The sequence below is a fragment of the Vulpes vulpes genome, chromosome 1 (genome assembly GCF_048418805.1).
Source record: "Vulpes vulpes isolate BD-2025 chromosome 1, VulVul3, whole genome shotgun sequence".
Lineage (NCBI taxonomy): Eukaryota > Metazoa > Chordata > Mammalia > Carnivora > Canidae > Vulpes > Vulpes vulpes.
Window position 1 is genome coordinate 66261557 of NC_132780.1, and position 25706 is coordinate 66287262.

The following is a 25706-nucleotide window of genomic DNA, read 5'->3' on the forward strand; positions in this document are numbered from 1 at the left end:
TCCTCTCCTGCGGCCCAGGCTGTCCTCAACAACACCCAGGATGCTTTCCACAACGGGGACCGGCAACAACACGAGTACACATGGCCGTGCACCGTCCCACAGCACACTCAGCTCCATGGTTTCCAGGAAGACAGTATCTGCCCTGCAGGATGGGCTCCTTCTCGTGACTCTGTCCAGATTTCCTTACTTAGTCACTTACATTTCTCACAAATTTTAGAATTACTGTATAATGTTTTAAGGAGTATCTTTTGATATTCCCATCACGAACAAATGACATCTTTACAAAACCTAAGCTTTTCAATTAAAAATAGGTCATTCATGTAGTCAGATCTTATTCTATGTTACTCAGAAATTTCCTGACAAAGTCCTATCTCATAGGCCTTGCACAATTCTTAAATCTTCTCCAAAGCAGTCTATTACTAGAAGCTACCATTTACAAGGAGCACACTGCGTGCCCAACCCCACACCGCCTCAGCACGGCCTGTGGACCTGGGGCTGGGAGATGCCCCAGATGACGCCACCTGGCACTCCTGCACTCTCAGATTCCACCAGTAAGGAAAGCTCGCCCGTTATTTTGGGGCACCTATAAGGTTTTCTTTGCAGTAAGGGAAAATGGAGATGTCACAAGAGTACAGTTAAAGATATAAACTTATCTTTTTTTTAAAAAATCATTGTTTCAATCCATTTTCATTAAAACATAACCTACAACTTCTCTTTCCCCTGCTTGAGGGAATTGTAATTACCACAATTTTGAAATGAACACTTTCTATAATTTTTTTTTTCAGATGTCAGGGTTCCACAATGAGGCTGGATCCCACATGAAGCAGACATTTTCTGCTTTCTTAGCTGAAGGAATGCATCTCAGATCAGGTATGAGTCTGTGCTGGTTTTATAGCCTCCTCTCACACAATCATGTTATAGGACAAAACAAAAGGAATATAAACCGAGAGCACATAGTAGTTCTTTATTTGGCTTACAAAGAATTGAGCGTGAAGAATTAAAAACACTGATGTCATAAAAGAAAACACCGAGTTCTTTGTAAGTCTTGTAAAGGCATCTCTGTAATAGGCTGTGCTATCACCTGACACATATGGAATAAGGTGGGGATGCCAAGATCATGATGAAATATCACCTATGTCCTGAAATCAATCATCCAGGGGAGCCTCAGGGGAAGTCCCGAAGCAAACTCCACTGCCAAGGCAAGAGCTCACTCTTCCCATCTTGGCAAGCATCTCTGCTATGGCACACATCACAAAACCGACAGCTGTGTACACACCACAAATCACACACACGTATCTGAAAAATGCCAGTAAGTGAGCCTTCCCGTGTGCTCGTGCATAAGCCATCAGTGAAAAGTGCCGCCGCTGAGCACTCAATGCCCAGCAGCCCCATGCTAGGTGCTGAGGAGGGGAAGCCCGCCCGCCTGCCAGGACTCCAGCTCAACACTAGAGAAGACACAGACGTGCACTTCAAGTGATGTCACAAAAACATCCTCAAAAAAAACAGAATCACTTGTGGGACAAGTGGCTTAAGCGTCAGGAGGAGGCAGAGGTCTTGCAGACAAAGGGCTACATGATGGGGACTTGAGATGAATGCTAGGGGGCACATGGAGCAGTGGGATGAGGCTGCCAGCCTGTCTGCATCCGGGGGGCGAGGGGCCAAGCTGGGGCAGGAGAGCCAGCAGCGAGGCGCAGCCTTGGGCACCTGCCACCTGGGACCTCGGAGGGCAGGGAGTGCTGCTGCAGTAGCCCATCCATGGGTGTGCGAGGTCCCGGGAACACATGGCTGATGGCAGCGGGTCCGGGGGGGTGTTAAGTGGAACGCACACGGCGACCCATATCCCCGGGCTCAGTGAGGTGGTGGGGCAGCAGGAGACACACTCTGCTGGGATGGAGGGTGGCCCTGACAGGAGTCCTGGCCCGCTCTGAGGACAGCACTGACTGCTCACAAAAGGCAGCATTCCTGGCAGGGCTGCGGCCACACCTGCAGTAGACATCCAAACACCTTATCCTTTCATTACGAGGAGCAGCCTTCATAAAATGAGAATTCTGAAGAAATCTCTTTATTGTAGCATGTGCAAGAACCATTGAAATTAAAAATCACGCTGACTAAATTTATATAGACGAACACAAAACCTTAACTTTGCAATTATCATTTTTGTTTAACTCCTGAATTTTGAATCTATTTTTCTATTCATCTGAGCTCAATGTTACAAACAAGTAGCAGACTGGGAGTGAAATGTGGTCTAATTTAAAAGTTTACGCTTCATATGGAAGTGTTGTATGTGGAGGGGAATGACAGAGATGAGAGATGAGAGATGAGAGAGAGAGAGAGAGAGAGAGAGAGAGAGAGAGAGAGAATCTCAAGCAGATTCCCCACTGAGTGCAGAGCCTGACATAGGGCTCATCCCACCACCTGAGAGCACAACCTGAGCCAAAACCAAGAACCGGATGCTTAACCAACTGAGCACCCCTGGGCACCCTAGAAGTGTGATATTTTTATCAACACATAGCCAACAGTAATATGTAAAGAGACACAGGATCAAACCAGAGAAAGCTGGCTGCCCTTAGACACGATGAGCTGGAGTCTGGCCCACAAGCATGCAGTAGGTGACAGTGGCAGCAGTGCCGACTCAGAGACCAGCTCTGTGCCAGAGGTGTAAGGGTTCCATAGGCTGCGTGCCCGAGCCTCACAACGATCCCAGGAGGTACACGCTATCCACCTGCCCATTTTGTAGATGGCACGTCACAGGAGTCAGAGTGGGGGTTGGAACTAAGACGGTCTGATCCTCCTGACAGCTCTGCTGGTAGCAACACACAGTGACAATATAGTTCTAGCAGATGAGCCAAGCCACCAGAACAAAGTGGGGAGCAACTCCTATGAGCCTGGGCAGAACTGTGGCTGTGACAGCTGGTGAGCGCACCAAGTACCCATGGAAGGGTCATAGCACATCCACAAGAACTTTGTGGCTGGATATCTGACTGCCCCCGCCTCCCCATCACACACTATGTCCAGATCCTGGAACACTGCTTTCTCCAGAAGCACATGGTGTGGGCTCGACCCAAGCGCACTGCCCCACAAACACACAGAACTGCTAAAATGCTTAACCCGGGTCATAGCGTAGACTCTACGTACAGTAAATGATACTCACCTCTCTGGCACAAAGGGTCTAAAAATTCTTGTAAACCATTTGGAATGTTCCTGACAACATCACAAGAATAGCCGTCTTCTGGCAAAAGAAAAGGCAACTGCAGATCGGGGTCCTCTTCCAGCTGCACCTCCCGGCCATCACTGCGCGCCAGCTCATCAGCCGTGTTTTCAGCCACAGCCACCACATTTTCTATCAGGTCCTGGTCAGAGTACAAGAGTACACTGACATCATAAACACGCTATCTGACTGGCACACAGACTTCCTCGTGTGCAGTGAGGCCACACACGCACACAAGGGCCACAGAGGGAGAACACATTTCTCAGTATGTTTAAAACCAGCTTGCAAATCAATGGATCAGAGAAGTACATACTGTTAACATACAAACCGAGAGAGTAATAATTAATCGCAAGTCCTCTTTAGCCTTAAAAGAGAAATTATTCAGTCACAACAAAATGGTTTTCCCTTTTCAATGGTAGTCCTTTTTGTTCCTGTGCAATTTTTTAACATGTAGTTGCTAATAATCCTATTTTTATAGAATTTTTAATGACAGAAAAAGCTCACACAACGTTAAATGTAAAACAATCAGGACAAAAGAATATTCTCAGCCAATCCAGGGGAAAATTCACCAACCTGACCTGTACAGCCTGATGATGTGAACACAGCACCTCAACTCCCCCCAGCAGTTCCAGGAACGGCAGCCTCATGGGGGAGAAGCAGCCCCTCACTACCCTGTCTCTCGTCCCAAGGTCAGCTTCCTGGGCCTCTACCGCCACAGATCCCTTGTGCCTGCTCTTGAAACCCACACTGATGGAAGCCAATTGCATCTCTCTGTATCTGACTTTTGTGCAGATGGCGCAGTGCATTTCATCTGCAGTGCAAATTCACCCCTCGTTGCCACTGTGACAGGACCATCGATAGATACACTGCTGTGTCGGTCAGTGTTTGCGGACTTCTGATCCTGGGTGACTCTGTACACCTCCTTTGTTGGCATAAAGTTAATACTAGAAGTTGCCCCATCCCCCTGATGATCTTCCCTTATCAGGGCTCCTGCATAGAGCAGCTTTTATCCCCGTGACAAGTGCTTGCAGCCTTTCTCACTCTGTGAATAGGAGCTATAGTACACATTGTGGGCAGGCTGCTCACCCTCTACTCCTCCTCTTGAGAGGCATGAATGCCAAACCTTGATTCCTAGCAGTCTGATGCCTCTGCGTGGGTTGGAGAGGCCCTCTTGCTGCGCAGCATGCTGTTGGCAGCATAAGAGGACGTGAGGTGGATGTGAGGGGCCACTCTGTGCCTGCAATACAAGGATGCCTATGGCTGTAGCAAGAGCTCTTGGGCCTCTGACTCTCAAGTAGCACCAGGGTAACTTCTTAACTTCCTCTCCCCCAGTCCTTCCAATGATTTTCCAAGAACCTAATTCCCTGAATTCAATCCTTTTCTATTTAAAATGCTTGTATTTTCTACTTCTTGTACTAAACCCTAACTCAAATACCAACAAAATACGATCTTACAAGATGATTAAGGAACTTTATTAAAGAAATAAAGTAATTATTATAAACACTCCCCCCCAACTGCTTTTTTAAATTAAATTTCCCTATGCAAACATGTCTCACGCTGTGTGGCTAATGTGCTGTCATTCACTCACCGTGGGAATAAAAGGCTCATCAGGTGCACAGTGGTAATTCTGTAACAAGGCTTGAAGTTGCAGTGAATTTAACTTAAAGCAGGTACTGTTTATATTTGGAATGTCATCAGGTGCGTATTTATCCATTGTAAGCAAAGTGGTTGCCTGTTTAAAAGAATAAATAACAGGAGATATGATTCAAAAGTGTTTTATAAGCATTCCCCTTAATGTAACACTTAAAACTGTAATAACTTGCTCATTTGATTTTGAAATCCAGAATCTTTTTTAGGGAAACACACTTCCATTCACATGGAATTGAACTGAAAACCCGTCGTCTAGTAAAGGTTTACAGATGGCTTCTTAATTTTATTAAAATATGTACGTACTTATATTTTACTAATATAAAATGTAAATAAAATTCAATTACTTATGTTCATAAATCATTTAAAAGAATTCTCTCAGTAACTGTAAACATTTACAAGGCCATTTGATCACCAATTACTGGAGTCTAAGGAAAGTTTCATTGGAATGACTTTTTACAGCCACCTAATGTGATCCAAGGAGGAAGTGCCCTCCTTCTATACTAACTTTAAAAGAGATTAAGAAACTGAAAAAAAAACCCACAAAATTATATACTGTAATAATAATCACAAAAATCCGCAGTAACTTTTGAGGCTTCTGACCCTCACTTCCTTGATTGTAAAACCCATCTCTAGTCCAGGGCTCCGTAGGGACACCCGGAGAACTGGCCAAGCTCTTAGCATGCAGCTGTGACACTCCTCTGCCCCCTTCTCCATCTCCTGCTCCCGTCCTCTGGGATGTGAGGACCACTCAGTGCTTCGCCCTTTCTCTTCTGTGCATCCCCTACAGGTTTCTGCTTTGTGGTCACCTGGCTCCGTAGGCTAAAGAGCAAATTATTATCCAGTTTGAAATTGGAATCCATCCATCCAGTATGGAGATTCACAAAATACACCCACTGGTCTCAGGATATTTATTCTACTGATTACCACTTGTTATGGTTGAACTGTGTTCCCTAAAATTCATACACTGAAGCCCTAACCCCGTATACCCCAGAATGCGACCTTCTTTGGAGAAAGGGTCCTGACGGAAGCAAGGACAGCAGGTCTAACAGGACTTGTATTGTATAAACAGTGGACGTGTGGGGAGACACATGCGCACAGGGAGACCGCCCTGTGAAAACAGAGGCAGAGAACCCCCCTTCCACTTTGGCCTTGGCCTTCTGGCTTCCTGAACCGTGAGACAGTGTCTGTCGTTTAAGCCTTGAGCTGGTGAATGGTCACGGCGACCAGGCATACCAACACACCATCATTTCTTTCCCCATACACGTGGGAAACCCCAGAGGGGGTACTGATGTTCTCCTGATGAACCCACATTCTGACCCACAACAGGGTGAGAGGCACTGGTGACAAAGCCCATGAACCGTGGGGAGGGGAGAATCGGCACAGCCCACCTGCACGATCCTGCTGAGGTGACAGTCCGCTGCCAGCTCCAGCCCCTGCTTCTCTGCCCAAGCTTCCACATGTCCCAGCTGCTGGCGAATAATCGCCCCCCAGTAGTGGGAGCACAGTCCCGACTCAGGGTCGGTCACCAATCTGTTGAAGAGCCACATGTTGATAAAGTGGAAGAGCTGAGAGAAGAGCTGGATGGTCAGGGCAGCATTGACTCTGCAGCGCCGCAGCAAAGACATGGCTCCCGTGAGCGTGTGCAAAACATCATCTGTTCAGAGACGCGGAATGAAAGCAAGAGTCTTTTGAACGAATGGTGAATTCAGAAAACGGCAGTTATGGTCAGGCCTACTCAGTCACTCCTGAGATTCCAGTCTCTCCAGACAGGAGACAGTGGTGAGGTCTGAAACCACACATAGGAGTGAACTATGCATAGCACAGCTCGCCCCAGGAGATTTTCCGAAAAGGCATGACAACACACCAGAACCAGAGCTATTCTTAAAACAAAACAGATGGCCGTTACTATTTATTAAAGAATGCCCAATCCAATAGGTTATCTCATTTATTTTGAAAATATCTCCTCCTTATGCATATTAAATATTAATATGAAGTTAAACAGGAAGGAGGGAAGAAGGAGAGTGGAGAGAGAGGGTGAGGAGAGAGGGAGAGTAGGAGGAGAAAAAGAGCCTCCTGACCTATTTTTGGTCTCTGTAGGCTGTTCTCCTCGGGGTCATCCAGGAAGGCTGGCATGTAATTATTCAGTTCTGATTGAAGACAATGAACCAGATATCTGAAAATACGTAAGCACTTTTAATAACGTCAGCAAGACGCACCACTATCAGCAGACATGACATCACGAGTGAAATAGTTCATACTATTTAGAAATATTTTCCATTTACAATACAGCAGTCTTACTCTCAGGATTCTTGAAACATGGCTCAATAAATTCAATTTGTTAAGTCAACCCATTTGGCAAATAGTCATGATTCTTGGTACTCATCTTCGATCAGGGTAAATAAAAACCTTTAAAGAAAATCTCTACAGAATAGAGTAATCTCCAAGAACGTGATCCTTACTTAAACGCCATCTGAACCAAGTGTGCTAAAACGTCCTGGGCGTCCAGTGTGATTCGACTAAGATCTCGGTCCTGCTTAATGAAGTTGAGCAGCTCAGATGCATTGGCCATCCAGAAGGCAAGGGCCCCTGCAATATTCTTCTGTTTCTGTAGACAGAACACATTCCCATAAGCAACCCCAAGACAAACAAAAAGAATGCAAATAAAAAAGGAATGCTCTTGAAAAGCTGCTGGAGATAGACCAGTGCCTTCCCACTGTCACCAGGGTATTTACCACAGATACCAGATATTTGCAAAGGAATTTGGATACGTTCACAGCAATGGAACTGACAACGTCTTCTTAGGATTCATGTATGGACACATGGATCCAGTCAGCCACCACGTATGGCATCAGTGTAGAAAACAGAGATTCCAAACCCTCCGACGCCCAATTGGAGATCGTGCATTATCTGGTAATCTGTGAAGTACACACGCGTCTATCCACGGTTACCCACAGCCACCCTGATACGCGGGCCGCTGGCTCGGACGCCGAGCAACTCGGTATCAAGTACTGATCTATCGCATCATCTCCCGACCACATGTGCAGGCCAGGCAACTTCAGATGAGATCCAAAGAATAGGAACCAAGGATAAACAAGAGAGGAGAAACAGAACTTTCGTCAATTCATATCCACACTCAAGTGCATGAAGCAGAAATTATGAAATGCTGGTAAAGGTTGCACAGTCAAGGAAGGATTTAGTACTGCAATGTTTCAGTTGCTGAATGAGTGTTATGAACCGTCCAGTCCGCTTGCTGGGGTATTGTGTTTTGACATGGAAGCAGCGCGAGAAACTCAGCTAAGCCGACACAGCCAGGACCAGTTCCCAGCAGCACGTCCTACCTGATCAACCTGGTCTACTTCCTGGAGAAAAACAGACGGAGGGAAATCAAGCAGAACGAGAGAAAGAAACTTGTAAACAATCATGATAGTTCAAAAAAATCAAAACACTACTATGAAGGTACGACATGAAGGTACGACATTTGGTTACTTCCCAATTACATGTTCATTCCTGGCCCTGAGGCACGTGCCCGAAGGGGCCAGTTCTACGTTCTGAGCGCTGGCGCGGTAAGGGATGGGACCCCTAGGGCTCTTAGGAAGAGACGGGACAATGGACACAGGAACGCACGGATCTCTTGGGAAGGCCTAGACGTAAAGGACTTCTTAAGGTCTTTTCAGGACACCATGTGTCTGACTACTTAAGGGTACGTTAAGAGGAGTGTCTATCCCCGGGTTTAACGGGATGAAAGAGACAGTAAAGACCAACAGAAACCATAAAAAATAAAAGTCAAAAATTTTAAAATGTACAAAAAAAAAAGACATAACTGTACTAAAACAGAGTAAATTGGCTTCTGAAAGTAGGTTTTTACAAATTAAAGCATTCATTACTACAGTTCTTTCCTAAAAACTTTAAAATCCCCAATCACATACTAAGTAAGGCTACATCTGAAGTTTAAAAGACCTGTTTCGATAATGATCATCTCATTGACTAGTTCAAATTCAGGCAGAAAAAGTCTATCAACAGTAGTCTGAGGACAGGAATTTCACAATTTGAAACTGGCTTTAGAAATGCAAACACGATGGAAAACAGACGGTGGCTCTGAACTAAAAGGAAATCCTTGTTTCTTTATAAATTAGTAAAAGAGGAATACAAACTGGGATCCAAATAAAGTGACAATCCTTTTTGGCTGTTTCCTCATTTGGGTATAAGAATCATAAGCCCATTAGATTCATATGCTAACCCCTCCCACATAAAAGAAACAGTTCTTGAAAAATTTGGCCTTTTAAATCAACAGACTAGTTTGCTCAAACTATCCTCACAGGAGAAAAACAACCAAATCATCTAATTATGTTGCTTAACAATGATACATAACTAGGGTTTAAATTCCATGGCTGAATAACAGCACTGATAAGAGGTTTAGAAAAACTTTGAAAAAAGTCTTAAATTTGCTTTTAAGGACGTAAGATTAAACCTTCAAATTATCTGTGAGTTTGGAAAACTGCTATGCCAATTTTACCAACCACAGATGAAGAGTACTTAAAAAGAAACGAACCATTCTACAAAGAGAATACCCTTCCCTCCTTAAACTTTCAACATAGTTTTATTAAAGAATCTGAACATTTCATCATAATTGAGAAATGTCATGATGTCCATCACACCTATAAAAGTGCTACCAAAAAACCCAGGTAATTACTACTGACATCATACACTCACTATAAAAGAGCAAATGCCCTTCTAACCATGAAAAAACTCTAAGAAGGTGGTTGCAAGGGTCCGGGGGAAGGGATTATGAGGACAGACTGCTCAATGGGCACGGGGTTTTACTGTGGAGTGATGGAAATGTTCTGGAACAAGAAGTGGTAGCTGCATAACAGTGTCAATGTACGGAATGCTTACTGAATTAGTCATTCTAAAATGGTTAGTTTTACGTTAATGTGAAATTCACCTCAACAAATTATTTTTTTTGATTTTACAAAAACCCACAAGTCTCAATACATTGAGACCATTGCAAATTTTAAGGACCTTTACCATGATCATTATTACATTACACATACAGTACCTTCCCTTACTTCTAACATTTGTAGGAAGAACAGAAAAAAGTTCACATTTCTTTTCAACTTGTAAAGCTATGCAATTGTCAATGCTATTTATAGAATTTTCATTTCAGAAAAGACTCTTCAGGTAAAGTCACACATGTAACCAATGGGAAACACTGAGCCAACTGGCTTCACTGGTGTCAGACAACAGGCACACTTACTGACTGGCTCTGCAGGCGGAGGCTTACCTGAATCACCCCCTCCATCATGCTCACCATCTTGTTGACTATTGCAATCACTTTGTGAGTGCGCTCTGTAGGGCTGACGTCGGGTCTGTACTGGCTTGACAATACATACCGACATGCCATATATAATACATATGTAGGTGACAACTTAAAATGGACTGTAGAGCTATTAGTATAGTTTATAATGGCAGATAAAAATGAATCTTCAGCTGTGAAAAGATTTCAAAAAAGAAGAAAAAGAAAAAAAAGAACAAAAAAAAACCATGAAAATCAGATGGAGGAAAATGGAACAAGAAATAATTCACTAACAATGGAATCTGAAATTACTCACAACTTTCCCTGAATTCAATGCTTGCAGGCAGTATCAGCTCAGGCCCAGGAGCATCCTGAGTTCTGGAAGAAGAAAGTGGCCATCTCTTAAAATCAGGTCACGTGGCTAAGAATATCACTAACAATCTATGCAGATTTCGGCAACTATTTTTACAGTCTCCATACAGTTCTTCCAAATAATACATGGCCCAGTAACTTGTGTTCACGTGGAAACTACTCAACTATTCAAATGAGCATACTGGGGGCGAGCATATCCCTACTCTTCACAGAGGTCAGTTCTTTGAAGGATCTGCTTTCATCATGAGAACTGATCTGACCACAATTCTCTATTATTCATGAAGATTTCATGCAGAGTAGGGCAACCAGGCTGTCACGCACCTGCTATGGCAATGGCTCAAGTCACAATGAAAAGCCACTGCCAGGACACACAAGAAAAACTAAACCACAGTGAGCCTGACACTTAGCGCTCATACATGGAGGCGAACCAGTTCCTACGAACCAGACCCTGCCCTGGCTTCTGATGAAGCTCAGAGCAGATGATCACTCACTCCATATTAGCATTTTGTGATGCTCACAGGGAAGCACGCTTTAAAAAGAAGACATCCTACTCATAATTTTTCCCAAAGTCGTATCAATTCATTATTTAGCCTGACTCTACAAAAATAAGGGGCTGCTGAGAAATATAAACCAAGAGCAACTATGATTTGGAACACTTCTAAGAATTAGCACTGTCCTCATGTTTATATATATTCAGGTATTCTGGATCAAAGTACTTCAAACATTAGGTATGTTTCTGTTTCTATCAAAGAGTTCTCCAAATAGTGGATCACCCTGCTCTCACTGGTAGGACAAAGGTTCACTGTTCCAAACATATACATATGTAGGTATGTGTCCACCAGGGCACAACATAAAATACGATCCTGTGTTGTATACTATGGTCAAACAACAGCTGAAGCCTTTAGTAAAGCATGGGATTTCTAAAACGCGCAGGATAAAGAATTATAAATCCAGTTTAGATCTCCTTACCTTGGATTTATACTTTTATCGATGGATGGTGTTCAGCTGAACTACTATTTCATGTAGACAGGTGCTTAGAATTTCAAGCAATTTAATCATCACTCTGAGTTTGCTACTAGCTATGTTTTATATATAAAATATATGTAAGTCACCCCTCACTCCTAACAAAGTGGCAAGTGATTAGGTTCCTTAAGAGTTTAAATCTTTACCATTTTAGTTCAGCTCTAACAGAGGACCAGGAAAAGTTTTCCAAAAATCTGTCCTCAAAAAGATGAAGAAAATCAAAACTGACAGCAAAAGTAAAGAAACATGTGCTGTGCCTTCCCACAAACTTAACTGGAAAGCAAAGAGCAGGCCTTGATGATTTATACGGGAATGAAAGCGACTATTGAGGTAATTATCAGCTCAGAGGAACACGGAGCTCAGTGTTCACAGAGAGCTTCAGATCTGGAGGAAGGGACAGTCAACACCTCCGTCGGTGTTTCTGAATGTGTTCGTGATTGAAATGACTGTCATTTTCAACAGGAACACTGAGGTCTACTGATTCTGGACAAATGGTGGCGAACCTGCCAAACCTTTGTGTTTGGAGTCACTGGGACAACCGCTCACTCCCTAAGCTGGCTCCTATAACTACTTGTTCAAGAAAGGAGATGAGAGGGAGAAGAGCCCATCATGGCCGCAGACCAGTCATTGGTCTCCAGCAGCGATGCTCCCTCCCACCAGTCCGACTCCCCAGGCAGTGACTGAGTAGCAAGGAGGAACACAGCAAGGCACCTCAAGCTGTTGTAACTGCCAGAAGGAAAAACAAAAGTCTTCTCATCAAATTATAGGCTTCAATGTCTCTTAGTCAATGACTGAATAATTTGGATTTAACAATTTAGGTATGAAAAAGCTCTTATAAACAATAGAATTTAAATGTCCAATTATGTAACATATCTCTCTTAACTGCTGTATTTATAGACATCTAAAATTGCAGATAAGTAGTTACTTTACTTTCAATTTAGTATCTATGCAATAAACTGGATGAACCATACCAATCATCTGTTTCACCAATTTAACACATCTGGAAAAATAAAATTAAAATCTCACCAAAAAAATTAAAAAATGTATCAAGTGATAACTTAAGGTACTCCATTACTAAAAACGATTGTTTGACTTAAATCAGTATTTTAAACATGTCTATTAAAACAACTTTGATTTTTATGAATAAATGAATTAAGCATTGCTTATACCCACAATGTCTATGTGAGAAACACAGACTGAAACAGAACAACCATCTGTTGCTATCACTGCTATAGTATCAAGAAGGTAGGACATTGCTACAATTCCAGTAACACCTTTAGTACAATCTTCATTCACAGGATACAGTCAATTCTAACATACAGTGAACCATCGGATGGCTACCTGACCCTGTACTAACATACTACATTACTTATCAACTATTTATATATATTCATTAATTTTGCTTGACCTAAAAGAATTACCCTAATCAGCTTCTTTCATCTCCCCCATTTCTTGATTTATTCACTTAAGAGCTATGATACCTTCCTCTCGATCACCTTTTAACAGAGGCACTCTCTTTTGATACCAGTTTACCATTTAGAATATCTTATTCTAGAACATACAACCAAAAACAAGTACGGATTGAGAAAGTAGACTTATTATTACATCTGAAAAAATTCACCTAGCCAACAAAAATCTTGAATAATAACCAAAAGCGCAAGATAAAAACAAAGTAAAAATCTGAGATTCCCACGGGACGCCTGAGTGGTTCAGCAGTTGGGCGCCTGCCTCTGGTTCAGGGCGTGATCCTGGATTCCCAGTTTCGAGTCCCACATCGGGTTCCTTGTATGCAGCCTGCTTCTCCCTCAGCCTGTATCTCTGCCTCTCTCTCGGTAGGTCTCTCATGAATAAATAAATAAATAAAATCTTTTTTAAAAAAATCTGATATTCCCACATAAATCTACAAATTGAATTACTGTGATGAACTATATTAAAAACTTGTAATACACAGCGCCCTCTACTGGAAGATAGAAAATTAAAGAAATGTATCAGCTGCCTGTCACCAAATTGATGTGACCTTGGGCCAGTTACCTGTCTCAGTTACTGGATCTGAAAGGGAACAGTTAGAATGGCTTCATCAAATATCTGAAGAGCACCAAAAGACGAGCACTCCCAGTTCCACTGCTGACAGAGAGTGTGTGATTCAGTACTCGTATTTCCCTACGGCCATCTGAGTGGGTTCAGAGCCCTGCTGGAGAAGCACCTGAACCACATCATGCTGCGGATGAAGCTCATCAGGATCTGGAGCTCATCACCTGTTATTTCAATGTGTGAGGCACTGACATTACTTTGCAACATTTTTAAGCAATAAGTAGAATTCTCATTAAGGTAACGTGTACTTAAAAATCATAAGAAAAGGAAATCACAAAAGGCAAAAGATCTCTGTTCAAAAAACTTAGGCAAGAACAATGACAGAGGAGATAAGAGACCCTCCCCCCCACACTTCCCCAGGGTGTACGACCCCGTAACATGGCACTCGGTAAATTCTAAAAATGCTGCCTCGGTCATGTTTGGCTTTGTATATTTAAATACGTGAGGATTTTGTATACAAATGTGTGAAATGATTAGTTTTACATAAACTAAATATAAAAATTATCAAATATTAAAAACCTAGAAAAACTTCCTCTCTCCGTGTTTTACAGAATAGCACATTTAAAATAGAGACATTTTGGGATCCCTGGGTGGCGCAGCGGTTTGGCGCCTGCCTTTGGCCCGGGGCACGATCCTGGAGACCCGGGATCGAATCCCACGTCGGGCTCCCGGTGCATGGAGCCTGTTTCTCCCTCTGCCTGTCTCTGCCTCTCTCTCTCTCTCTCTCTCTGTGACTATCATGAATAAATAAATAAAATCTTAAAAAAAAATTATAAAAAAAATAAAATAAAATAAAATAGAGACATTTTTAACTGGAAGCCCCTCCCGTGTCAGCTGGGTGGAGGACACCGTGGTACAGGAGGACAACCACTCATGAAGTTATGTTACTTCAGCTCAGTAACATGAACAGAAAATAATCTTTCAAATACCACTAACATCCTAAAAATGTCAGCTAAACGTCAATAGAGTCAATAATCTTTATCCCAAGCCCTTTCCAGGAATACTTTCACATCTTCTGTAATTCAGAAAAGCAGTATATCCTACCTGTTTTCTTGCCTGCGGTAGTCCTGCTGCTGCTCTACTCTCATCATCGGCTTCACCATCCCTCGCTCCGCTGTGCTGGAGGCAGACAATACCCTGTCGCCGTCCAGCCGAGTGGTGCTCTAAGCCAAGGGGAAAACACAGAGCGTTTAAACACACCATGCAAACCAACCAAGCGTACACTTCCTGTGGCAGGTGAGGCTCTGGTGCAAGGCTGCCAGGCAGAGGACGGCAGGAGAGGGATGCAGAGGAGGAGCACAGACCAGAAGAAGGCGCAGCAACACGGAGGATGTCATGCCCACAGTGGAATGCCCCAAACACACCATCATTGAAAGAATAATAAAACAGCCAGGGAAAAGTGGTACATATACACCAGGGTTCTGTACACAGTACAGTAACAACAGCGACTACTCCAAAAAGTTCTTTTAAACCAGGAGAGAGCTGAGAGAGTATGTCTAATAGGAAAAGTCAAGGTCTTTGTTTTACTTAAGGAGTTAAATATCTGCTCATCACAGCTCAACACCCAGTGAAGAATTTGGTACAGAAACTGGTTTATTTCTTGCCCTTAATCAACAGAGAAACAACACATTTATAGCAGCCCAGGGCAGTACATGTAAGCTCTTCCAAGCAGGGCACATCCCTAACCAACCTACGGCAGACAAAATGGATAAGCTACCTATATAAGTAAGAAAATAATTAGAACAGAATCAATAAAATTATACAAAGAAAATCACTGAAGCAAAAATTTTATGTAAAATTTCTCATTTTATTTGTTTATTGTAGAAATTGAGCTTGATAATAGAAATCATTCTTGTCTTACCAACCAGATAGTAACTCCTGGCTATATTTTTTAGTTTTTCTTATTTTCCATAAATGAGGTTATACAACCTACCCTGTAAAAAAATACTCTATGTTGTAAACATCTTAAAATATTTTTATGTTATGGAACTGTAATGGCTGTGTAACATTTTGTTGTCTGTTCACCAAAGTTCATTGAACTAATCTTTGATTACATTGCTTAAAATGTTCACCAGGACAGGGTGTCCTGACAAGCATGCTTGTAAATATATATTTTTTTTCACACACAGTGATTACTTCCATAAATACATTTACAGAAATAAAAATGCTTGGTCAATGGATGGCAACAGACTACAAAAAACTGTTATAAGTGAACAATAAAAAGGGAATGGATAAACTAGGTTATGTTTATAAGCTTACATATTACAAACAAAATAATTTTAGCCTATTTTTGAATAAAACACTTACAAAATCATAACCAAAGGCTAAAGGAAAGTAAAGTGTGTGCGTGCAAGTGCACACAGATATTTAATTGAAAGTGTACGAATGAACACACCTGCAACATAAAGAGTTCAGAAAAGGATCCATGAAGATGTTACCAATAGCCAGCTATAAATTGCAGGTGAATGCTTTTCATTTCTGTATGTTTTTTTCTTAATTTACCAAGTTTTCTGTTTTGACTATATACTTTTCTCAATACTAGTTTACACTTCTATAAGAAACTAAATTTTTTTAAAGATTTTATTTCTTTGTTTTAGAAAGAGAGCATGAAAAAGAGTGTGAGCAGCATGCACGGGAGGAGGGACAGAAGGAGAGAGGGGGAGAGAATCCTCTAGAAGATGGCCTGCTAAGCATGAAGCCCGACAAAGGGCTGAACCCCGTGTCCCCAATATCATGACCTGAGCTGAAATCAGGGCTGTACACCCAACTGATGGAGTCACCCGGGCGCTCCTAAGAAACTCAGCTTTTTGTGAAGAAAGTCACATTTGGTTCCAAGAGCATGTGCTCATGCAGTCACTCAACAGCTCTTTACTGCAGCTCTTCCATGCCCTGGGCATGTTCTGAGCACATGCAGCACAGCAGTGAATGTGTCAAGTGAGATCCCTGCTTGCACACAGCTCACCTTCCAGTCAGCACACAAGAGAAGTATCAGACAGCAATACAAGCTGGCACAAAGAATTTAAAATAAGGTATAATTATGCTTGGGGGGTCAGGGAAGATTTCTTCAAGGAGCTGATGTGTGAACTGAGGTCTCACTGGGAAGGGGCTGCTGCATGAAAACCAGTGGGAAGAACATTCAAAGAAGAGCAAACATGCCCCACCCTTCTGATGGGAGAGAGGTGTGCGGTCAGTGAACAGACACCAATGTGGCTGGTGCCGGCTAAGCCAAGGGGAAAGGTGAGCCAGGTCAGAGGGAGTGGTGCGAGCCAAAGGGAAGAGTGTGTGATATGTGGGATGAAGGGCTGTGAAAGCCGGGCAGTCACAGGATCGAATTTATATTTTCAAAACATCAGGGTATCTGCTGGGAGAAGAGTGACAGGCCAGGGCAGCAGAGGAAAGGCTGCCAAGTCCAAGCCATGCAGATCTCCTGCCTATGGCAGGCCACTCACAGCAGCGATGGAGTAAGGCAGGCACCTGCAGACTATTCCAGACGAAGAGCAAATGGAACTTGCCAACGACGGAATGGAGAGGCTGAGAGAAGGAAGGAACCAGGATAAGCAGTGACCAACCTCTGTGGGGACAACACTGTGGATGAGGATGCCATTTACTAAGATGGGAAAGGAAAGGGGAAAGAAAGAAAGATGTTTGAGAAAGAAAATCTAGTCTGTCTTAACTACGTTCCACTTGAAATACATGTCAGACACCACCACAGCTACATCCAGCAAGCCTGTGAGGTCTGCAGAGGTCAGGGCCAAAGACAGAATGGAGAGTCATGAAAATAAAGATATATTAAAAAAAAAAATAAATAAATAAAGATATATTTTAACTCCCTGACTGCACAAGATCCCCAGGAATATGCATACACAGGAGGGAAGGTGCCCAGGTCAGAAAGCAATGGGAGGAGTCCAGAGGAGGAAGGGGGGAGGAGGTGCCACCCCTAAATGAGCATGAGGAGGAACACCAAGGGGGGAGAGGTCGGGAGAGTGACACCCTGCAGTGGAAATAAAAACATGCCCCAGGTCAGTGGTGTGGACCTCGCTCAGGCAGTAGACTAGGCTATCTGGGTGTGAGCAGAGCTGGTGACAAGCACCGTCCCAATGAGGATGTGGGACTCAAGGGAAGATGATGGAACAACAAGAGGCGGACCACAGAGCGATTCCTCAAGAAAACGCGTGATGAAGAGCAGCAGAACACGGGAGGCAATGGTTGGAGGACTGCCACCGGTGATTAAGAGCAGGAGGTGCTGAGCCGGTGGGGATGGCTCCTTGGCAGGCCGCACCCGGAGTAGCTCCTTTTCTGAATCTGCACCAAGCCCGTTATCTGGCTTTAGGCAGTGGAAGGTGAAGGAATTGAACCTGGGTGCCAGCTCTGGCCCAAGCCTAAGAAGGCCTGTCAACTCCCTGATTCTGTGAGGCCCCGAAACATCTGGCTGCCCTCAGGGAGAGGACAGGGGGACAGGGAGGCCGGCTGGGCCACGACCCAACACACCGGAAGCTGATGCAGCAACACCAGTGACCACCAGCAAGTCCAACAAGCCAACAGCCCTGGCCAGTCCAAACCACAATGCACAACAGTTAGTAAATAAAACAGGTGCTATTTTATTTTAGTTCACTAAGTTCTGGGGTGGTTTGCTATTGAACAATAGATAACCAAAATGAGGACGTAGGTTCCTGGATGATGCAAGATAACAGAGAACTGTGGAAGCAAAGTGCCTGAAAAAGAAAGGTGGCAGGTGGATGAGAGCAAAGTCTGCTATCTTCAGAGGTCGCCAGACCCAGAAGAGCTGCCTCAACAGAGGATGAACCTAGGATACACTGCCTGGAGAAAGCACACATCCCTGGCCTCGGCCCTGCTACGTTACCACTATGAGACACAGCAGCACCAATTAGGACACCCCTCAGTTAGAGACCACTGTGAGGTCTGTGCTCACACTAGTTCTATGAGCGTAGGAGCAATAGTGCATCCATAGTGTCCTATAACTCTACACAAACAGCCCTGTCGGGCCACGTAAATGACCTACCTTACTTGTTGGTAATGCTGTTCCACTGTGAACATCTCCTCCTAAATCAAATGTTGTCTCTTGAACAGTTCTTTCAGGATAAAAAAAGAAATACATAGAATTAATAACTCTCAAATGAGAAGACATCCTTTTTCTCAATAACAGAAAAGAGCTAAATATCCCAATTTAAAGATCTTCAAGAAATCACTTTATTTTCACAGCATATAATGTTAGAGAATTCAAAAGCTGTTAAAACTTTTACATTTTTCTTACTGCTATATCCTGAATATTCTCAGGATATTTTTTAAGACTATATTTTAATAACAATAAATTGAAAAAACCATAAAAGGAAAAAGCAAGCCACTTCATCACATAATGGCACACAAACGAAGGGCATATGTCTATGGTGCCAGAACCCACACACTGACATAGGGAAGGCAACCGTGTCCACAGAAGGGTAAGGCACAGGACCTGAGCTGCCATCCTCACAAATTAATCTGATGATTTTTTTAAAAGCTCATGGATACCACTACTTCAGTTATGATAAAGAAATGGGGAATTTTTATATAATGTTAGTAATCAGATTAGGAGTTACCTTATTTTAAACAATTTTTTAGAATATTTAAAAACTTTTAAACCCATCATTATGAAGAATTCAGAATATAAACAAAATCTCATTTTAAAGAGTCAATCACTTGAAACAAGCTATGGTTCTTTGGCACAATGAGGGTAAATATCACCCATTAATCCTAGTCCAAGGGAGAGACCCCAAAAAAAGGAAAAAAAAAGAGCCCTAAAACACCTGGAAACCAACAGGATGGGTTAGTGCTTAAATTCCCTGAAACCACAAGTGATATAAAAGTTCAAAATTGTTTTTCAAATTAGAAAACCAGGTACAAACTCCACTTCTATGTCATCACTATGAAAATAAAATCATCTTGTAATGCAAAATAATACAACACTTAAAAAAGATTTATTTATTTATTCATGAGAGAGAGAGAAGGGCAGACATAGGCAGAGAGAGAAGCAGGCTCCATGCAGGGAGCCTGATGTGGAACTCAATCTCCGAACCAGGGATCATGCCCTGAGATAATGGCAGACGCTCAACCGCTGAGCCACCCAGGTGTCCCGATACCACTTTCAACAGGAAGTTGAGAAAGTAGCAGCTTTTCCTGAGGCTCCATACTTTGTCAGCGATCCTGTCACCAAGATAGTAACACAACATAAAAACTGTTCTCCTGGTCTCTAATGGTTAGAATGGGAAATTTACTTTAGTCATTCTGTCTCTGATAATGAAAAGATAGTTCACCTCCCTGTCATCTATCAAAGCTACACATGCACCGCACCTACCCCTAACTCCATGCTGTTGATGTACACAAATATAACCTGACAAGCCTTCTTGACTCCACTTGTAAAATAACAAATTTACTCAATACCATGCAAAGCTTGTTATTGTTCCCCCAGAGTTAACAAGACCTTAAAGTTTAACATGGACACATTTATACTGCACTCTATAGATACATAAATGATTACAAAATGATCTCATTCATGACTCTGAGGACATTATCTAAGAATGACCACTGAGGATAAGAACCATGTCTTGGCCAACTCAGCTCAGAGCACTGTGACATGTGACACTTGTGCTCCAAGAACGCAGGCTAGATGTATACATACATGAAGAGATGAAGGAGAGCACTGAATGTATCAACAGAAGTCCCATACTGACCATCAACATCAAATTGTGCTACTTTGCTCATACATACACCATTACTAAGGCTTTGAAGACACTGACCGTGAAACCTGCAATTAAGAATACATGCATCAAAAAAAAAAAAAAAAAAAGAATACATGCATCATATATCCCTCAAGGAACTAGGAAAAGAAGAACAAACAAAGCCCAAAGTTACTAGAGGGAAGGAAATGAAATCAGAAATGAAAAGAGAAGACTTTACAACTGATAACCAAAAATAAAACCACATATCAGACCACTATAAACAACAGTTTGCCAACAAACTGGACAACCTAGAAAAAACAGATGAAGTCCTAGAAACACACAAACTATCTGGACTGAACCATGATGAGATAGAGAATCTGAATAGACAGATTAATCCTCCCAACAAACCGAAGTCCAGGACCAGATGGCTTTACTGGTGACTTCCGCCAAATGTTCAAAGAAGAATGGTTACCAATCCTTCTCAAAGTCTCCAAAAACTAGAAGAGGAGGGCTCTTTTACAAACTAATTTTATGAGACCAGCATTACTCTGATACCAAAACCAGACAAGGGCACCAGAAAAGAGAATTACAGGCTAATATCCCTGAAGAACATACACACAAAAATCTTCAACAAAATATTAGCAAACCGAATTCAACATTACATTAAAGGGATCACACACCATGATCAAGTAGGATTTATTCCAGGGATGCAAGGAAGGTTCAACATCCACCCATCAGTCAATGTGATGTACCATATTAAAAAAAGAAAAGATGAAGATCACAGGATCAACTCAACAGATGCAGAGAAAGCATTTGACAAAATCCAATATCCAATTATGATAAGAACTCTCAACAAAGCAAGTATAGAGGGAATGTATCTCAACGAAATAAATGCCATATGTGACATGGCCACAGCCAAATCATACTCAATGATGACGAGCTGAAGGCTTTCTTCTAAGATCGGGAGGAGCAAGACAAAGATGTCCATTCTCATCATTTTTATCCAACATGGTGCTGGATGAGCTAACAGAGCAATTAGGCAAGAGAAAGAAATAAGAGGCATCCACATTGGAAAGGTAGAAATAAATCTGTCACTATTTGCAGATAAGATGGTATTACCTATAGAAAACCCTAAGGACTCCATCAAAAATATATATATATTAGTTACGGAGTGTTATATATATATTTTTATATAGAAATTACATAAATAAGTATATATATACATAAACATACATACACATATATATAAAATGAAGTATTTCAGCCATAAGAAAGAAGGGAAGTTTACCATTTACACAGCGTGGATGGACCTGGAGAGCAATGTGCTCAGTGAAATAAGCCAGACAGAGAAAGGCAAATACTATATTATCTCATATGTAGAATCTAAAAAAAAAAGAAAAAAAAATCTAAGCTCATAGACACAGAGAACAGATTCGTCGTTGCCAAAGGCAGGGGTAGCAAGTGGGTAAAGTGGGTCAAAAGGTAAAAAAATTCCAGTTATAGAATAAATATAAGTCATGGGGATGTGATGTATGGCATGGAAACTACAGTTAATAATACTGTATTGCATATCTGAAAGTTGCTAAGAGAGTTAATCTTGCAAGTTTTCATCACAAGAAAAAAAAATGTACCAATGAATGGTGATGGATAGTAACTGGACTTATGGTGATCATTTAAAAAATATATATATATATAACATATCACAAACACAGCTGTGAAAAACACCCATGGATTATCTACCTAGACATGTGTGTAACAGTCTGATGACAGAACAAAATCAGTATTTAAAAAAAAAAAAAAAGAAAGAAAAGAAAGTTCTAATTTATGTATGTACATGTAAGTACTGGCATATTCAACCACTACACAGTTTTTACTAGATTTGTAGGGAAAAGATGTTAACAATAATAAACCTAAAATTTCATTGCACACTCCTGTAAAAGAAAACTAAGCTATGTTCTTAATAAGATTCTGCTTTTGGCCAGAGAAGATGAGAAAAGACACCTGGAGGCCTCCAAAGCAGGTGCGATTATGGCGAGACAACTCGGGAGTGACCTCGCCGAGCAGAACTGGAGGGCTGTAGTGATAGGACAGGCAAAGTCTGATAGGCACAGCAACCCCTACCATCAAAATAAATCTGATTTAGGAATCAGGAATTAAGCATGATTGGGAATAACCATAGGCATCGCTGAAAACATGCACCAGGCCAGAAGGAACCGATTTCTTTGACCGAACATCATACAGCTAAGTGGCACGTAAGACTCTCAGACAGATACCCCTCACCCTGTCCCCATCTGGTGCTGAAAGAGAGACATGGGCCTGAAGAATAGAGTGTCAGAATGGAAAACATCTGAATAGGACTGTTGACTAAAGCAAAGGGGCCACAGACGTCACAACGAGAGGCAGGAAATGTGGACATGGCTTGTAAGTAAATACAACCTTAAGAACGGAATATAAAACACACAGTCCTCCCAGACACAAAGCGGAAGGATGAGTTTAGATACACATTCCATTTAAAGCTGAAAGTCAGACAGAAATGGGCTTTCTTGAGAAGTCAAGGCCCATGACAGTATTCCTTGGGAACCAAGGGATGGGTCCTTGGCCAAACCATGGTGCTGGAGGTGAGCAGCCGGGAACAGAAGGTCTCACCCAGCCCGTGACATTTTCCATGTCCCCTGTTGTCCACCAGACCATGTGTGATGATCCACAAAGTATCATCCTACAGAAGGATATTAAGTATTCCTTGTACTAGCTGCCTTCTATCCTCTTCCTGGGCCAGGATTCAAGATGGACACGGAATGAACTGATAACCCACCAGGAAGGATCGAGGCAGAGTTTACAATGCCGAGAAACTGGTAAAAGACCAAAGGAAGAAACTGCAAACTTTTGCCCGCCCCAGAGTATCAGTTCTGGGAGGCTAACGAAAGTGAGGTCACAGCACAGTACAGTGGGACAGGCAGCAGCCTGAAGACCACCCACATGTGGCATCCGCAGGGCTTGGGGCAGAGGGCTTCCACTTAGCAGACTCTGCGGACCCTTCAAGAGCCTGCAGGAAGGGCCATGGTAGCTGTTGCCCCAAAACTATGCCCCAGCAGCCTGCAAGATGGGTGATAATGGAGGCACACAGCATATTCCTTTAAAAATCACCATTACTGGGCAGCCCAGGTGGCTCAGCAGTTTAGCGCCACTTTCAGCCCAGGCGTGATCCTGGAGACCCACATTGGGCTCCCTGCATGGAGCCTGTTTCTTCCTCTGTCTGTGTCTCTGCCTCTCTCTCTCTCTCTCTCATAAATAAAATTTTAAAAAAATAAAAAAATAAAAAACAATAATAATAACCATTACCATAAAGGAAGTCCTACTCTCTCCCCCATCAATGTTTTCCCAGGTCCTCAGTGAGGACTGTTGTTTTCTGGTCACACTGCCAGTCCTCACAAAGGCACTAGGTGGAGCTAAAATATTCTAAATTCCTTAAAGAGCTCAGTGTGTCTCATTACTACTAAAAGGGAAAAAAAAAACCCTCAGCAAAAATTTAGCTACATGGGATTGTTCCATAACATATCACAGTTCCTCATAAAAGAATAAACTATTGGCTAAAAAGACAAGATTTGAAACCAATTTAAAAACCAGCTACAACTGCCAATTTTGCGATGAAGTTAAGGCCCGGAAGTTTCTTCTTCTTCCCTGTGCAACCAACCCAGATCAACAAGAACGAACCCCACCGTGAATTTCTAAAAATGAAACCACCTGTAACGTATGCCTAATTCAGACTCCACTACACATCATCGAACCACAGTAAACTCTTAGAGCAATTACCCAGGCTTATGTCTGGGACCCTTGGCGGTCAGGCTTCCATCCACAGATCGCTTTGCCAGAGCGTGGTCCTGGCTGGGATCCACAAACTTGAACACGTGTGACGCCCCAAACTGCACTTTCATCCCGCTCTGTAGCATGGTTGTCTCCGAGATGCGCTGTCCTTCCACGTAAGTCTCGGCATCCATGCTTCTCGGCGTTACAGTGACAACTCCATCCATGTTTGTGAGGTCGCAGTGGTGGGGCTGAATTCCTGATCCGAACAGCTAAAATAAAATCAAAGAAGCTTCCATCATAAAGGACACCGTATTGAAAAACAATCTTAGGGGCGCCTGGGAGGCTCCGCTGGTTAAGGAGCTGACTCATCTCAGCTTGGGTCTTGATCTCAAGCTCATGAGTTCAAGCCCTGGACTGGGCTCCACACTGGGTGTGGAGCTTTCGTAAAAGCAAAGAAGCCAGAATTTCAAAACAGTGAGTTCTTCTTTTGTTATATAAATATAAGATAAACTGGCTTTCTGATACTTCTTAAGTGGATTCTCCTCCTACAGTATAAAAATAAACAAACACTATCAAAATAGTGTCAAAGTAATTGAACACATTATGTTTGGCATCCAGTAACTTGTTTAAGACACCCTGCAAGTCTGAATCGAAAAGTACATGGTCATCTTAAACATTTATGAGATAGTCAAGAATAAATCTGTACAGATCATTAGGATCACAAATTCTATTTATGCATTTTACTGCTATACTGAAAGAAAGGATGCCAGAACTAAAAATGACACTGAACAACCTGACCCATCATTCATAGCTGGGATATGACAGCACAGGGGAAGGGCAGTTTGCCGAAGTGAGTTGAGATGGGTCAGGTAATGAACCTGGCCTTCCTCCTTTAAAGAACATGCTATGCTGTTTTAACGAAATACCTGAGAACCACATTGGCTAACACTGTGACTACAGTTCAGGGAATGCCCACTGCTACGGGTATCAGACCCGGTCGCAGGCTACCTCCTCCATCCCTGATAAAGACCCATGGAGTTATCACCACCTTCTGGAGAAAAGCCAAGTCTCGGAAGAACCCCACAACCAGGCCAAGTTTCCAAGGTGGAGAGTGGACATAATTTCACAGGCTGCTCTGTTCATGCTGAAGCAAAGGAAAGTGGCCCAAAGTACACAGTTATTTATATTAAAATGCAGACTTTCACTCAGCATGATACCCTCCAGTTCCATCCACGTTGAAGCAAATGGTGGGTATTTTTGTCCATTCCTGCACTTGCTACTGTGCAGCAGGCCCTATACCAGGTGCCCTCACCTACCCAAATGTAAGAACTACAAAATGCATGAGAGCTACAGCACGCCTGCGCACCTGGATGGAGTTCTCATCAAACTTTTCCGTCCCAACCTCAGTAACGCTCAACTGAAGGCGGTAAAGCTTGGGCTTATCTCTGGAGTCAGAGCCATCTGCGGAGAGAAGAACAGAGCTTCATTTGCCAAGTCTGATGTTCTCATCACGTTATTTGAACAAACCAACAAAGCAAGCGAACAAAAGCTT

General features: G+C 42.6%; 1 protein-coding gene across 47 annotated transcripts in view; it reads right to left on the reverse strand.

The window, feature by feature from the left end:
- Nucleotides 1-25706, reverse strand: part of AFDN (afadin, adherens junction formation factor) — a 138523-nt gene that overhangs the window by 42728 nt on the left and 70089 nt on the right. For 26 of the 47 annotated variants that reach the window (XM_072766178.1, XM_072765989.1, XM_072765966.1 and 23 more), the window contains 12 exons: nt 25521-25615; nt 24161-24423; nt 18658-18727; nt 14682-14800; nt 10468-10529; nt 10140-10345; nt 8197-8217; nt 7318-7463; nt 6937-7031; nt 6247-6512; nt 4797-4940; nt 3152-3350 (listed from right to left, as the gene is read on the reverse strand). In XM_072766178.1, the coding sequence (XP_072622279.1) occupies nt 3152-3350; nt 4797-4940; nt 6247-6512; nt 6937-7031; nt 7318-7463; nt 8197-8217; nt 10140-10345; nt 10468-10529; nt 14682-14800; nt 18658-18727; nt 24161-24423; nt 25521-25615 (1686 nt within the window). The remainder of the gene's footprint in view (nt 1-3151; nt 3351-4796; nt 4941-6246; nt 6513-6936; nt 7032-7317; nt 7464-8196; nt 8218-10139; nt 10346-10467; nt 10530-14681; nt 14801-18657; nt 18728-24160; nt 24424-25520; nt 25616-25706) is intronic. The other 21 variants (XM_072766039.1, XM_072766210.1, XM_072766044.1 and 18 more) reach the window with 1 other exon arrangement.